Source organism: Odontomachus brunneus, unplaced genomic scaffold (genome assembly GCF_010583005.1).
Source record: "Odontomachus brunneus isolate Ranch 3 - 2012 unplaced genomic scaffold, Obru_v1 Obru_scaffold_039, whole genome shotgun sequence".
NCBI classification, from domain to species: Eukaryota; Metazoa; Arthropoda; class Insecta; order Hymenoptera; family Formicidae; genus Odontomachus; species Odontomachus brunneus.
The window spans coordinates 1,304,119-1,317,382 of record NW_022639489.1 but is presented as its reverse complement, the minus strand read 5'-3'; the positions used below and the strand labels follow the sequence as shown (position 1 = coordinate 1,317,382).

General features: G+C 38.6%; 1 protein-coding gene across 9 annotated transcripts in view; it reads left to right on the top strand.

Annotated features, from left to right (window-relative positions):
- Window positions 1-2,236, top strand: part of LOC116844122 (PDZ and LIM domain protein Zasp) — a 54,969-nt gene extending 52,733 nt beyond the window's left edge. For all 9 annotated transcript variants that reach the window (XM_032815276.1, XM_032815284.1, XM_032815278.1 and 6 more), the window contains 4 exons: window positions 915-1,101; window positions 1,181-1,301; window positions 1,531-1,646; window positions 1,812-2,236. In XM_032815276.1, the coding sequence (XP_032671167.1) occupies window positions 915-1,101; window positions 1,181-1,301; window positions 1,531-1,646; window positions 1,812-1,889 (502 nt within the window). In that variant the 3' untranslated portion in view covers window positions 1,890-2,236. The remainder of the gene's footprint in view (window positions 1-914; window positions 1,102-1,180; window positions 1,302-1,530; window positions 1,647-1,811) is intronic.
- The last annotated feature ends 11,028 nt before the right edge of the window (window positions 2,237-13,264 follow it).

Below are 13,264 nucleotides of genomic sequence, written 5' to 3'. Positions count from 1 at the left end.
CGCATTAGTACTCACTTGCCTTGGCACGAGTGCGCGCGCGTGTGTATGTCCCTCTTTGTTTGTTTTTTTTCCAGGTGCCACTTTTGTCGTTCTGAATATTCAGACACCGATCGTGATTTATTCGAAGGTTTCGTGTGCTTAAATGGGCTTTCCTTTAAGCGCTAAATTATGCGATATGGCTTATATCAGAATGGCGGCAAACTATCTTTGTCGACGGAATCAATATTACGAAATATAAATTTCCCCATTACATCTTATTTGCCTTTATGAAATAGAGATTGTAATATTTTGTAAATATAGAATTATTTCTTTGAGTATTTCGCAAACGTTTTGCACTGCACTACGATTCAAATATATGTTTAGTGATCGAGAAATCAAGAAAATTGAGATCAAGAGACCAAAAAGTTGTTTGAATGTGTTCTAATCGATCGATTTTACCGCGTGATACTAGATTAGATTCCTGCAACTGGAGAATTTTTTATGTTTTCGCTTATAAAAATAATGCACCCAGGAATTTATTGTATTCGTTTGTATAGATGTTAATGGTAGCCTAACTGTAACCTAATTAACAACTGATTTTCACGGCATGTTGTTGACAGCTAACGAAGAAAACACTAATCACAAGTCGAACGGCTTCACCATTAAGCCAGTGTGCTGTAAAGGCGACAAAGACTGCATAAGGTTCGTACAAAATTCTGCTTCGCGCACGCAGAACGTCCATTATTAACGCCTGCGTTTTTGAAAATATAAAACCTGATCGTTATTTGCTCAATTATTGTTATTCCTTTGTAAGAAAAAAAGAAAGGAGCATATTAACTGATTATGCATTATTCGCAGCTAAGATACAATTTTTTAAGCATTTACATCGAGATTATTTTTATGATCGTTGTAAAATCGCTTGTGTTATCACGCAGAGGACCCTTCATCACCGCTCTGGGCCAGATTTGGTGCCCTGATCACTTCGTTTGCGTCAACTCCCAATGCCGTCGTCCTCTTCAAGACATCGGCTTCGTAGAGGAGAAAGGACAGCTCTACTGCGAGTACTGTTTCGAGAAATTCATCGCGCCCACGTGCAACAAATGCAACAACAAGATCAAGGGCGTAAGTACTGTCGTGCATCGATGATCGCCATCGATGATGATCGCGATGATTTAAAGTTAATTATGCCTTCGATATTCAGGATTGCCTGAACGCGATTGGAAAGCACTTCCACCCTGAATGCTTTAACTGTGCCTATTGCGGCAAACTCTTCGGCAATACTCCGTTCTTCCTGGAGGAAGGATTGCCCTACTGCGAAGCTGGTCAGTATTAGTATGAATTGAAACATTCATAAATAGTAATATTTCTAATTACAGAATGTGTTAATAAAAAAATATATATAAATTGATAAATTCAAATTTCACTGGCCAGAAAGATTCACGTAGAAATCGAGAACGTTTCCTTTTCGCTCTTTTATAACGTAGCCCATCTTCGTTTACCTCGTCGTTCAATTATTCCGAAAGTTAAGTCGTGGTTTCATTCTGAATACAGACTGGAACGAGCTGTTTACCACGAAATGCTTCGCGTGCGGATTCCCAGTCGAGGCTGGTGATCGCTGGGTGGAGGCTCTGAACAACAACTACCACAGCCAGTGCTTCAACTGCACGGTGAGCAAAGAACGAAAACGCCGTTCTTCCACGTTTCTTCCGTTCGTTTTGCACAGAGAACTTCGTAAATCCTATAATTTATGAAGACCTGCTATTTCTCATAAACACAGAATTCTTTTACGATTGGTACTAAACGTTTATGTGACCTTTTTATCGACATGTCAGATGTGCAAGGAGAATCTCGAGGGCCAAAGCTTCTACGCGAAAGGCGGCCGCCCGTTCTGCAAAAAACACGCGCGTTAAGATACGCAGTCTCGAGTGTCGACGGGAGACGACGGGAAGGCAAGAGCGAAAACGAAAATGCGGAGGACGTCCAACGAGGAGAAGAAGCGTACGGTGTTAATGCACGAATTATTTTATCGCGATCACTTTCTTCTTTACTGTATCTCCGGCCGAGAACTTCACTAACCCTTTGTCAAATCCGCGAACGATTCATCATGTAGCAACGAACGATATAAGATCAATCGGGATGATTTTAACAGCGGGGTAATTGCAATGAAAAAAAAAGTAAAATACGGATTAGTTGAAGCGTAATAGCAAGCTATGAAATTGTTGAAGACATAATAAATATTTATTTCTTAATAGTAATATAAAAGTCAGATAAAAATTATATAAAATCATATTAAAAGTCAGATAAATATATTATGTAGAATTAAGGCAAAAGCACGATTATCTAGACACGTATACTTACACTGAGAGAAAAAAATTTGAAAAATAAAAAAATATTTATTCGGTGGGTACTAATAACACATTTGCTTAACTCTAAATTATTTTATTTAAATAGAACAAACAATTGCTTTCATGAAAAGCTAGAATTTTAAAAGATATATATTTTTTTATTTTAAAAATATTTTACATTAGTTTTATATTAAAAATATATTTTATATTTTAATATATGTATATAACTAATTATATGTTATTAATACCCACTGAGTAAATAGTTCTTATTTCTTAAATATTTTTTTCTCTCAGTGTAAACTTAAACATTCTTATTGTTTTAGTCTTTAAACGCGAAATTTTCAACATGGAGAATATATACATTAAATCGTATATATAAGGTGTTCCAGCTCGACTTCACAATTTCTCGTGAAGATGTAGAGCGAATTGAGATGAACAAAAAGTCCAATAAATATAAATGCGTTTTGCCATAATAATCAAAAAATATTAATTGTAAAAGATTTGTGAATGATCATTATATGATAGATGAGTAGTGGCGACGTCTGCCATCGTGTGTGCTTGTATATTAGGTAAAACTGAACAAGAAAGTGTTCTCTATTTCCAAATGATCATGTAGACTTTTAGTTTTCAATTTAAAAAAATTGTTGCATGATTCTACACGATGCAGCAAGACTCTTTAATTAATAACTAAAAATCTACGTGCTCATTTGCAAAATATAGAGAACTTTTTCTATTTAATTTAATCTAATGTACAAATACACGACGTTGTCACTACAGCATGTCTATCGTATCATTATTTACAAATCTGCTTTAATTAATATCTCGATAATTATTGCGAACACTGCAAAACTGTATAGAATTTCTTATGTTCACTTCAATCCATTCTCACGAGAAATTGTGAAATCGATCTGAGACACTTTGTATACGTATATTCTATGTTCTGAAAGTTTAAATATTCGTATTTGAAGATCAAAATAAAAAAGTCAAAAACTAGGCGCACGTGCAAAAACATTAGCATTTTTACTCTATATAAGAATAAAATCTTAAAGGAGAACATCGAGTGTCAAAGGGTATCGCGCAAAGATACTTCTCGAATGTTTCCACAATTAGCCCGATTGATTTTATGCGATGTTCACATTTTTTTGTGGAGATACGGACAATGTCGCGCGTCGTCCAGCTATGAGTTATTGATTAATATTTATTATCTAGCTTTTAATTAAGAGTGTATGGCACAGGAGGCCATCGGTCACCCTCGACCGCGATCCACGTTTTTAACTCTAAAGAGCGCGTTCCACTATTTTCCGTTTCGAATTTCGTAAATTCGCTGATACGTATCAATGTTTTACGCATACAAAAACGAACGGAATCCCTCAACAGAAGGAAACGTTCATTTCGTCGTAATTTCACATCACTCACACTGAGAGAAAAAATATCTAAAAAATAAGAAATAAATTTATTCGGTGGCTACCAACAACATATTAAATTCTTTACTTCTTTACTCAAACAGAATAAACAATTGCTATTACGAAAAAAATAAAGTATTTCAAGAAAATGTATATTTTCTTAATTAAAAAATATTCTATAAGTAAAGTGTATTACTAGCACTCACTGAATAAATATTTTTTATTTCTTAGGTATTTTTCTCTCAGTGTACAATCTGAGAAAACGATACTTGTCGAAATTTATTTGTGGAATATAAAGTTTCTATAAAACGGAGTTTATTTCCGTGAAATTTGCTTCTGCAAATAACGTTTATATCCCACAAATAGATTCTCAGATATTTTTCTCTCAATATACGGCGACCTGCGTTAAAAAACACTCGCGCTCTTTGGAGTTAAACGACTTTTCTCTTTCTTTTGTCGGGACGCATCGTATTCTCGTTATTTCGACGATATTTCATTCGCGAGCGTTCGGTAGTCGTCGTCTCGGATATCGTGCGTCGAGCGACGTCGACCGTCGCGACGGAGCAGCGCGATTAATTAACGTCGGGACGTTCGACGACGACGACATACCCCCTGCACTTTGCGGTTCCCGCTTAATGGCAGTCTGATCGCGATCCTCGCGGGGTTGGCGAATACCTCGCGAAATCGCTCGCGGCAGGAAACCCCCGTAATAACGACACACAACGAACACTACGACGGAGTCGTCGCGATCGGAATCACGCAAAGGTCACCTGAGCAATTAGTATATTACGTGGGCTATTCGCATATTTCTACGTGCTTTCAAGGTGCATCGGGATGCAGCACGTGTCGCAAGAATCCCGAGAACGGCGTTCCGGTTTTGGGTGATCGGTGATCGACGGTGCGTTGCGGCGAGAAAGAGAGAATAAGGTCCATATTAATAGTTGTTACCTGAAACTTATTCAATCCAATTGTTACTTGTTTCAATTCAAAAAGTACAGGTCTCCACAGGACATCCTAAAGACGTTCTAAGAACGTCTCTACGTCCTAAGAACGTTCCCTTGAGATCTTGTGCTATCTGGGAAGTGAGTTTTTCAGTGGAATAACGATCGTACAGTAAGAGCGATCTGTCAAGTAAGAGCGTGGTCGGGTTAAATTATAAAAAAAATTAGTAAACAAAATTTTCAAATACATATATGCATTGTACTCAATCAGAACAAAGATGCAATTATGTTAATAATGCGTCCAATCACCACTGGCGTCGATAATTGCACTGAGGGAAAAATATAGTTGCTTTCGATATCAACTATACATTTTTGTGATTTTAACCAGAAAAATAATTAGAAGAACTTTCTAAACACTTACTAAAACAATGGTTTTTCTAACTATATTTTCTAACCGTATTTTTGTGGTTAAAACCACAAAAGAGTATAGTTGCCAAAAGCAACTATATTTTTCTCTCAGTGTGCCTGGCATCTTCGAGGCATGCTTTCGACCAAATTTGCCTATCGAGCCACGGTCCGGTAAATCATCGACATTTTTTTGCCATTGTATCGATGCACCCACTTCTGTACGAATGCTTTTGTCTGTCTCATATATTTATAGCAGCCACTGAGTGCGACATTTTCAGATCTTTCGAGTGGGTGCAAAGGACTATAGCCTCGTAGCGCGACGCGTTACTATTTGACATTCATGGCGCTCACGTGTTTCTCTTACAAAAAATCAACGACAACTTGATTTTTCTTGGCAGTGCATCAAGGACAAAGATTCCCTTTATCGACTCACGACAGATTTAGGGCGATACCTTTTATCAGTTGTGAATAAGGCCGCCCACGATTTTACTTGACAGATTGTAAACGTAATGTCGTATATATCGTACGATTTACTAACTAATTTAGACCTAATTCTGAAGTAAAATCTGAACATTTCACGTGAGACAAGTTTCAAGTAACGACTATTAATACATGCCCAAGAGAGCGTGACGGATGGATGGATGGACGAATGGATGGACGCGAGAATGAGATCGGGAGGAAAGTACGAACAGCGTGTGAATGTGCCGAAAGCGTGAAGCGAGAATTGTGTGTAGTTCGCGTGGTCTCTCCGGACAATCAAAATTATGCGCAGTTGCAGAGTCATAGTGAGCAGTACAGGGTTAAGGAATTATTTTCACTTGATCTGTATGCCTCTAAGGGAGATTGTCCACTTTACTGAAACATCCTATAATTGATATACATAAAATTATATATATTCTTCACGAGTATAATCAAATATCATTAAAATTCGGTCAATATAACTGAAGGCAATTAACTGGACGGGAATCTCCTATAGAGATCTTTCTATCCCTACAATTGAGTTTCTTGTCTGGGCTCCTACATTGAGAAAAATCTCTGGTAATAATTATCCAGCCTGTGTTATAATTATTACATTTAGTGAAATAGTATCAACTAAATATAAGAGGTGGATATTACTATATGAAAGTTAATGTTACTAACAATTTTGTAATTATTACTAAACATTGGTAACATTTACCATTATTGATTACTATTTACTAAATGGTATAATAAAACGCATTTGGTAAGTATTACCAAACTTTTTTTTTTCAGTGTATTCTTCCCAGGCAACGGGAGTTTCAGTTACACCGATAGAATTGTTTTTCCCCATGCGCTGAGATGACAAACGTCGCGCAGTGAGGTTCGCTCCAAAATATACTAGTCAGATGCTCGAAAAGATAATAATCCGATGCTCCTGTTTTTTCATGTTACGAATGTCATTCGCATTGATAGCGACGAAGTATTGCTTAATTTATAACTGGAAGGGAGAAATGCGCGAGTATGGGCAGCAAGTGATTTTCTATTAATTTATGAGAGCCGACATTCTGTGCACGATTCTTAGATGCAAGCTAACGAGTATATTCGTCGAAGATACTTAATAGCTGTACTAAATCGACGGGCAGACATATATTCTTAGTGCATGCAAACTTTGCCGTAAGTCATCCGCGAGTTCGCCGTACCCTGAAATCGGCCGATTAAAGCCGAGACTGATAACAGGTTCAGCATGTATCGGGCTTTTATTTAATCAGTCGGATCGATTTGCCAGTTGCGAAGAAACGAAAGGCTGAAATTCGCACGGTAGCAATGTCCCAATGTCGTGATCGCCAAGAAGAATTCTCAAGTCCCCGAATGCCCGACTCTTTAGATTTCCATGTCAATCTTTTATCACGAATCTTGGAAAGATCTTGTGAAAACTACACGTCGAAATCGCCACTGCTACTGCATGCTGCCAAAACTGCACGGGAAAAGAAACTCGGTTTGTGCAATTCAATTTCAACTCTTCGTTTGATCCCCAAGAAAATAAAACAATTTTAATCTCCAGGGTACAGAAAAATCCTTAAGCAACAGAAATTCAATTACACGAGTCAAATTTCTTTTCTGCGCACTGACTAGGAAATATTTGAAAATTTATTTGTGTGTGAGATAAAGATTTGTTTCACAAATATAAATTTTATTTTACACAAACAAACTTTATATCCTACAAATAAATTTTGAAATACCTTTTTCGCGATGTAGAAATCGATTCGCGTTTTTTAAGTTCTGAGAAAAGGGTTGAAATGGAAGCATACGTCTTTAAGCTCTCAAATTTTAAATTCATCAAATTTCTAAAGTCTTATGAGTTTCTAAATTTCCGGGGGTTCTTGGAAAGTTAAATTTACTTAGCCACCTTCCACGAGGGTAGTCAAACCCTTCAGGTCTTAAATCTAATTCGAAATTCGATATTATCTAGAGCCAGTGGGAGCGGGCATTCTCGTTTCAGCTTTAATGAGCTCTTCTTCGGGACACGCGGGAGGGGGGAGACGAACGTCGGTCTGGGCTTCGTTTTACGAAGCGAGAGCGAGCCAACGAACGAGACGAACGTACGATTGCCATATTACGTTACTTCTAGACGAGGTTACCGATTTCTGTGCCATCTGCGCGAGCTTCTGTCACTGCATAATCCTTGTTTTTGTCAAGTGAGCGAATGAAACGGAGAAAGAGAGAAAAAAGAAAGAAAGAGAGAGAGAGAGAGAGAGAGAAGGAGGAAAGAAGAGAGAGAGAGAAAGAGAGAGAGTGCGTGTGAATGTGAGAGAAAGAGGATACGTGCGAGAAATTTCGACAGAACTCGTCGACTTGTGGAAGGGGGGGGTAATATATAATAATAATCCTATAAATATAGCACGTAAGAGTGTTTTGAGCTGTGTTTGCGACGATTCTGCGTAAAGGTCCGTCTACATAGGCCGCAACACGCAAAACGCAGTTCGCAATCGCGCACACATCCAACTTTTCCCTGCAAACGCAGAGAAAACGTAAAAAGTTGAAGATGGATGTTGCGGCCTACGTAGACGGGCCTTAAAAGAAAAATGCGAGAAAAGAAAAGAAACAAGAGAGCTGCGCTGTGCGAGATGGACTTTTATCTTGACTTTGACAACGAACGAACGATCGATCGATCGATCGACCACCGCTCGATCTTCAAAAATCGTGTAACGGCGCGGACCACGAAATTCTAACGTTTTACTCAGCCGACTTGCCGGCCGTGCATCGCACAAGCCTCTGTATGCGTGTGTTACGTGTTGCTTACAAAATAAAACAAAGTATTCACTCGAATTGTTCTTTTTCCCGACTTGTCCCCCTCTCCCTCCCGTCCTTGCCGACGGATCGAGGTGTCTCCAGAAACGATGGACTTCTATCGATCACCAAATTATCATAAATGCGTGAATTATCATAAGCAAAATCGATTGCCATACATTATCATAAATGCGTAACACATAAGAAGCCCCTTGCCTAAAATGATACGAGAAACGGAAGGATTTTATATTCGGCTATATTTTACCTTCCGTTTCGATTTTACGCTTATTCTTATATATTGTCTCATATATTTACTTTTCACGTTTACCAAATACTGCACAAGCGTGCGTTGCCGTGTGCCATTTGTTCTTATACATCTTTCTCAAGTATAATCTTGAGTTACCAATCTAACATAATCTAACCTGATCTTCGAGTGGTGATAACGAACAGTCAGCGTCGCTCGTCCAACTTTTTCAGCGTCCAGCTCGTCGAATTCAGCAGTTTACTTGCTTCGCTTTATTGCACTGCATCTGTGCGATCACTTTGACTTTGACGCCATGAGCTTTCATGAGAACGACGCGACGAACTTCAGTACTTCGAAGATACGTCTCTCCCGCAAATCGCGTGTAAAGAATCGAGGATCTAAGATCGCGGCTGCCTTCGGCGGGCATTCCGTCTCGCGGACGATTATACTTTGTCGAACGACGAGCTTCTCGTTCAGCGGGAATTCTAGCTTTTAAGAGAGCCAACGGATCTCTTTCTTGTCGCGCGCGGCCATCTTCACTTGTCGATCGGTGTGAATACTGACGCGTGTCGATTGATGTTAATCGACTTCGATTGAGATTGCAATTTTTCCGTGGCGCGCGGGCGCAACACTACGAATTAAACTTGATGATAATGTCGATTAAATTGGTATTATGATAACGAAATTCGAAGAGTAATTTAACGATGGTTGCCCCAACCGTTTGTTGCCGAAAAAGCAAGTTTTCTGATTATACAGAGAAAAAATTATTCACTTAAAATTATCTACTTAAAACATACTATTAGCAACCATTGTTTCATGTATAAGCAACGATAAGTAATTTTGTTAGCGAAAACAATTATTTATTCTATTTAAATAGAAAAGAATTTAGATTTAAGTAAATATGTTATTAATACTTACTAAATAAATATTTACATTTTAAGTTCGTATTGTTACTTGAAACTTGTCTCAGATGAGATACTCAGACTTTTATTCAAAATCAGATACAAGTTCTTTTTGAATTACATTTACATCTGTAGTCGTGGAATTCAACTGAAAAACTTTCATTTAACTAAATTGAAATCTGGGTATCTCACTTGAAATGAGTTTCAAGTAATAACTATTAATACGAGCTTTAGACATACTTTCTTTTAGTGTAGAAGTGATCTTGAAATCGACATCACAATGTCGGTAAAACGTGTCGCGATAACTTTCCCAAATAGCACGAATTCAAAAAGAATTCAGTCGTATGTCACCAATTCTGAGTTCATTTTCAGATGCAAAAAGAATTCTTCAGTGAAAAAAATTCTTTTGTGAAAAGAATTCTTCAGTGAAAAGAATTCTTTTTGCATCTAAAAATGAACTCAGAATTGATGACATACGACTTCAAGATCACTTCTACACTAAGAGAAAGTATATCTAAAGCTCGTATTAATAGTTATTATTTGAAACTCACCTCAAGTGAGATACCCAGATTTCAGTTAGATGAAAGTTTTTCAGTTGAATTCCGCGACTACAGGTATAAATGTAATTCAAGAAGAACTTGGATCTGATTCTGAATAAAAGTCTGAGTATCTTATCTGAGACAAGTTTCAAGTAACGACTACCAATACGAACTTAAAACGTAAATATTTATTTAGTAAGTATTGATAACATATTTACTTAAGTATAACTTCTTTTCTATTTAAATCGAATAAATAATTGTTTTCGCTAACAAAATTACTTATCGTTGCTTCTACATGAAACAATGGTTGCTAATTTTAGTATGTTTTAAGTAAATATTTTTTCTGTGTATAATCAGGAAACTTGTTTTTTCGGCAACAAACGGTTAGGGCAAACATCGTTAAATTACTCTCCAAATTTCGTTAATAATTCTTTTTGAATTTCGTTAATAATTCTTTTTGAATTCTCTGTGCTATCTGGATTGTTATCGACCGTGACGAGCGAAACTCGAGCTGGACAATCGCAAATTGTACTTCATCTTTCGCTTCGTAGGTTCGCCTCGGTCCTCCGGAATCGCGATGATACGCGTGTAAAAGCGCTCGTTACTCAGCTGTCCGAATTATCCGGCAGAATCTGCGAGGCTCGTCGAAACGAGGTGGAACAGTTTCCAAGGTTCCCTTATCAGCCGGGGCGAACTTCGCGGTGGATTCGCGTGCCGCGCGCGCCGAGGTGTGCAATAAAAATCCCAGTGGAATCGTCCATAAAAGTACAAATGCGAGCGTCACGGGGATATTTATGAGTGTTATTTACAACTGGCGGCTCGCGCAGTCTGCCCCGATGAATGGAAGTATCGATCGCATGAGCGGATTTCGCATTCGAGACGAGCCTATCAACAACCATACGTGAAGCATCCGCACGCACTTCGCGAAGTCGTTCTCGCTTGATCGATCATCTCGACGGAATATCGTTCGACTAGAACGATTGCACCGACTCGGAACTCTGAAGTAGCCACACTCTGCAACGCGCGTCTCATCGATTTGTCATTAGCGCGACCTTGCGGTACCTGGCTGCCTCCGAAGACAGATCGCGGGACCCTCTTCCGTTTCTCCGCGGGATTCTGCAATGTCTTGCAAAACGCCCTGACTTATTGGAGGTACTCATTTTTAATACTCCCCGTCTCTCTCAATATCTGTAAAGGGGATGTTCCGAAAATGTTTAGGTTTTTAGTCGTTTACATTTTTTTGAAAAAAATAGAAAGAGAGAGAGAGAGAAATTTGCACTATTTGAAAAAGGGATCTAAACCTTTATAGGTTACTTCTGTAGTTTTAAAGTAATATAGAATTTAAAGTAAACAAACATATTTTATTTAATTTTGCAGGATAGTTATAAACAAAAATCGCAAATGTAATCATCTTTTTTAGCCCCTGCTCAATCATTGTATGCCCATAAAAAGCACATTTAAACACTGTACTCACAATTCTCCCTTTGGATTATCAGAGAATTTTCTGTCGCAAAATAGACTGCGTTATTATTTTTCTCAAGTTTTCTCATTCTGAACGCTAAATTTAAATAAACTGTTATGTATTGACACATATTAATATCATTTATCGGATACAGAAGTTAGGAGGACGCCTGAATTTTGTTGAAAGCGTTGAAGATTTTTTAATTTTTGAGGCTCATTATTGAAGAAGTTTATATTTGAGGTTTCGTGATGTGAAGATGCGCTCTTCTTGCGCACTTCGCTCCAACGTCTCGCGAACGTATCGGTTCACTTCGTCGAGGGTTTGAACGATCGTTTCTCGCTGAGAGACGCCGCGCAAATGGGACACCGTGGAAGCGGCGAAAATATGGACGTATCGGGTCTCGACGGGTAAGCAGCAACGAAATCGCAACGGTGAAGTTCTTACGTGATTAGCCCGCTTCAAATATATACATCTGAGAGATTCCCCGACCGGAACTTTCGAGCGATCCTCGGCGCGATATACTGCAGCCTCTCGCAATTTTACGGAAAATTACTCGTTCTCGCAGTACACTCGTCCGTAACTGGAAACCTTGTCTATAGCCTTCACTCATCTGCCCCGACTCTAAATATAACGCCGAGTATATTCCGGCGCCCAACTACCCCTTTACACGGACGCTCGCGGGTTCAAAAAAAAGAAAGAAAGAAAGAAAAAACTGCACGGCGAGGAATTTAATTTAACGCGAGACATTTGACATTTGACGTCGTCGTGGCGACGTCAGTTACGTTTGCTCGAACTCCCTCTTTTTCTCCCCTCCTCCCCCCTCCCTCTCTCTCTCTCTCTCTCTTTCTCTTTCTCTCTCTCTTGCTCGCTCGCTAATTCTTTTATCCACATCGAAATACGTTCGGTTTTCGTTTCTGCGTATAAAACGACCACTTAATAATCCGCAGTCGCGTCCTTCGCACATCGTCGGCATATTGTCTGATTGATCGTCGAGCAGGTCGCACGTTACGCGGCGGCGAGAGGGTTTCCGTGAAAGCCAAGCAATCAGAGACATCCTAATTAGACGTAAAATTGCCGGAGCTTAAACAATTTTTCGCGGACGCCAATTAGCTCCGCGTGTACCTGCGCGTCGCGTGACGCGCTCGCCGGGAATGTTTTCTTTCTTCCACGGCGGAATTCTCGTAAATATCAATTACAATTGTGCTCCATTAAAAGTGCGTCGCGACGGCTATAAAAGGGCACGTAGTCGCTCGAGGAAAGCTCAATCTCCAGCTTGAAACCGCGCCGTCGGTGCGCCCGCGATCGTTGAAGGTAAGGATAAACAACGACTCGCGGATCCACGAAATTAACGGGAGACACCTATTGGAATCATTCCGCGCTGATCTGTCGACAAAAGTATTTCACTTTCCGAAAATATAAATTTCTAAAAAAATAACTTATACAATTGTGTAATTTCATCCTTATTCGTATTGGGCGTTAATCGATTCAAATTTTCTTTGACTGAAAAATAATCAGCAAATAAAACATTCAGATTAATTAATCGTCATATGTAAAATCACAAATAAGCAAAATTTCGTCGTTTCATAGAACTAATTAATAATCAAATTTTGATGTGATTGATTATATACTGACTAATAATTAATTTCATCAGCTGATTAATTTGCGATTTGATATATGACGGCAGATTTATTAATTTTGATTATAGATTTGCCGATATTTTAGTCAAAGAATTTTTAAAAAATGATTTTAGACAAAGAAAATTTATTTAATCGATTAATACCCCCCCCCCCCCCCC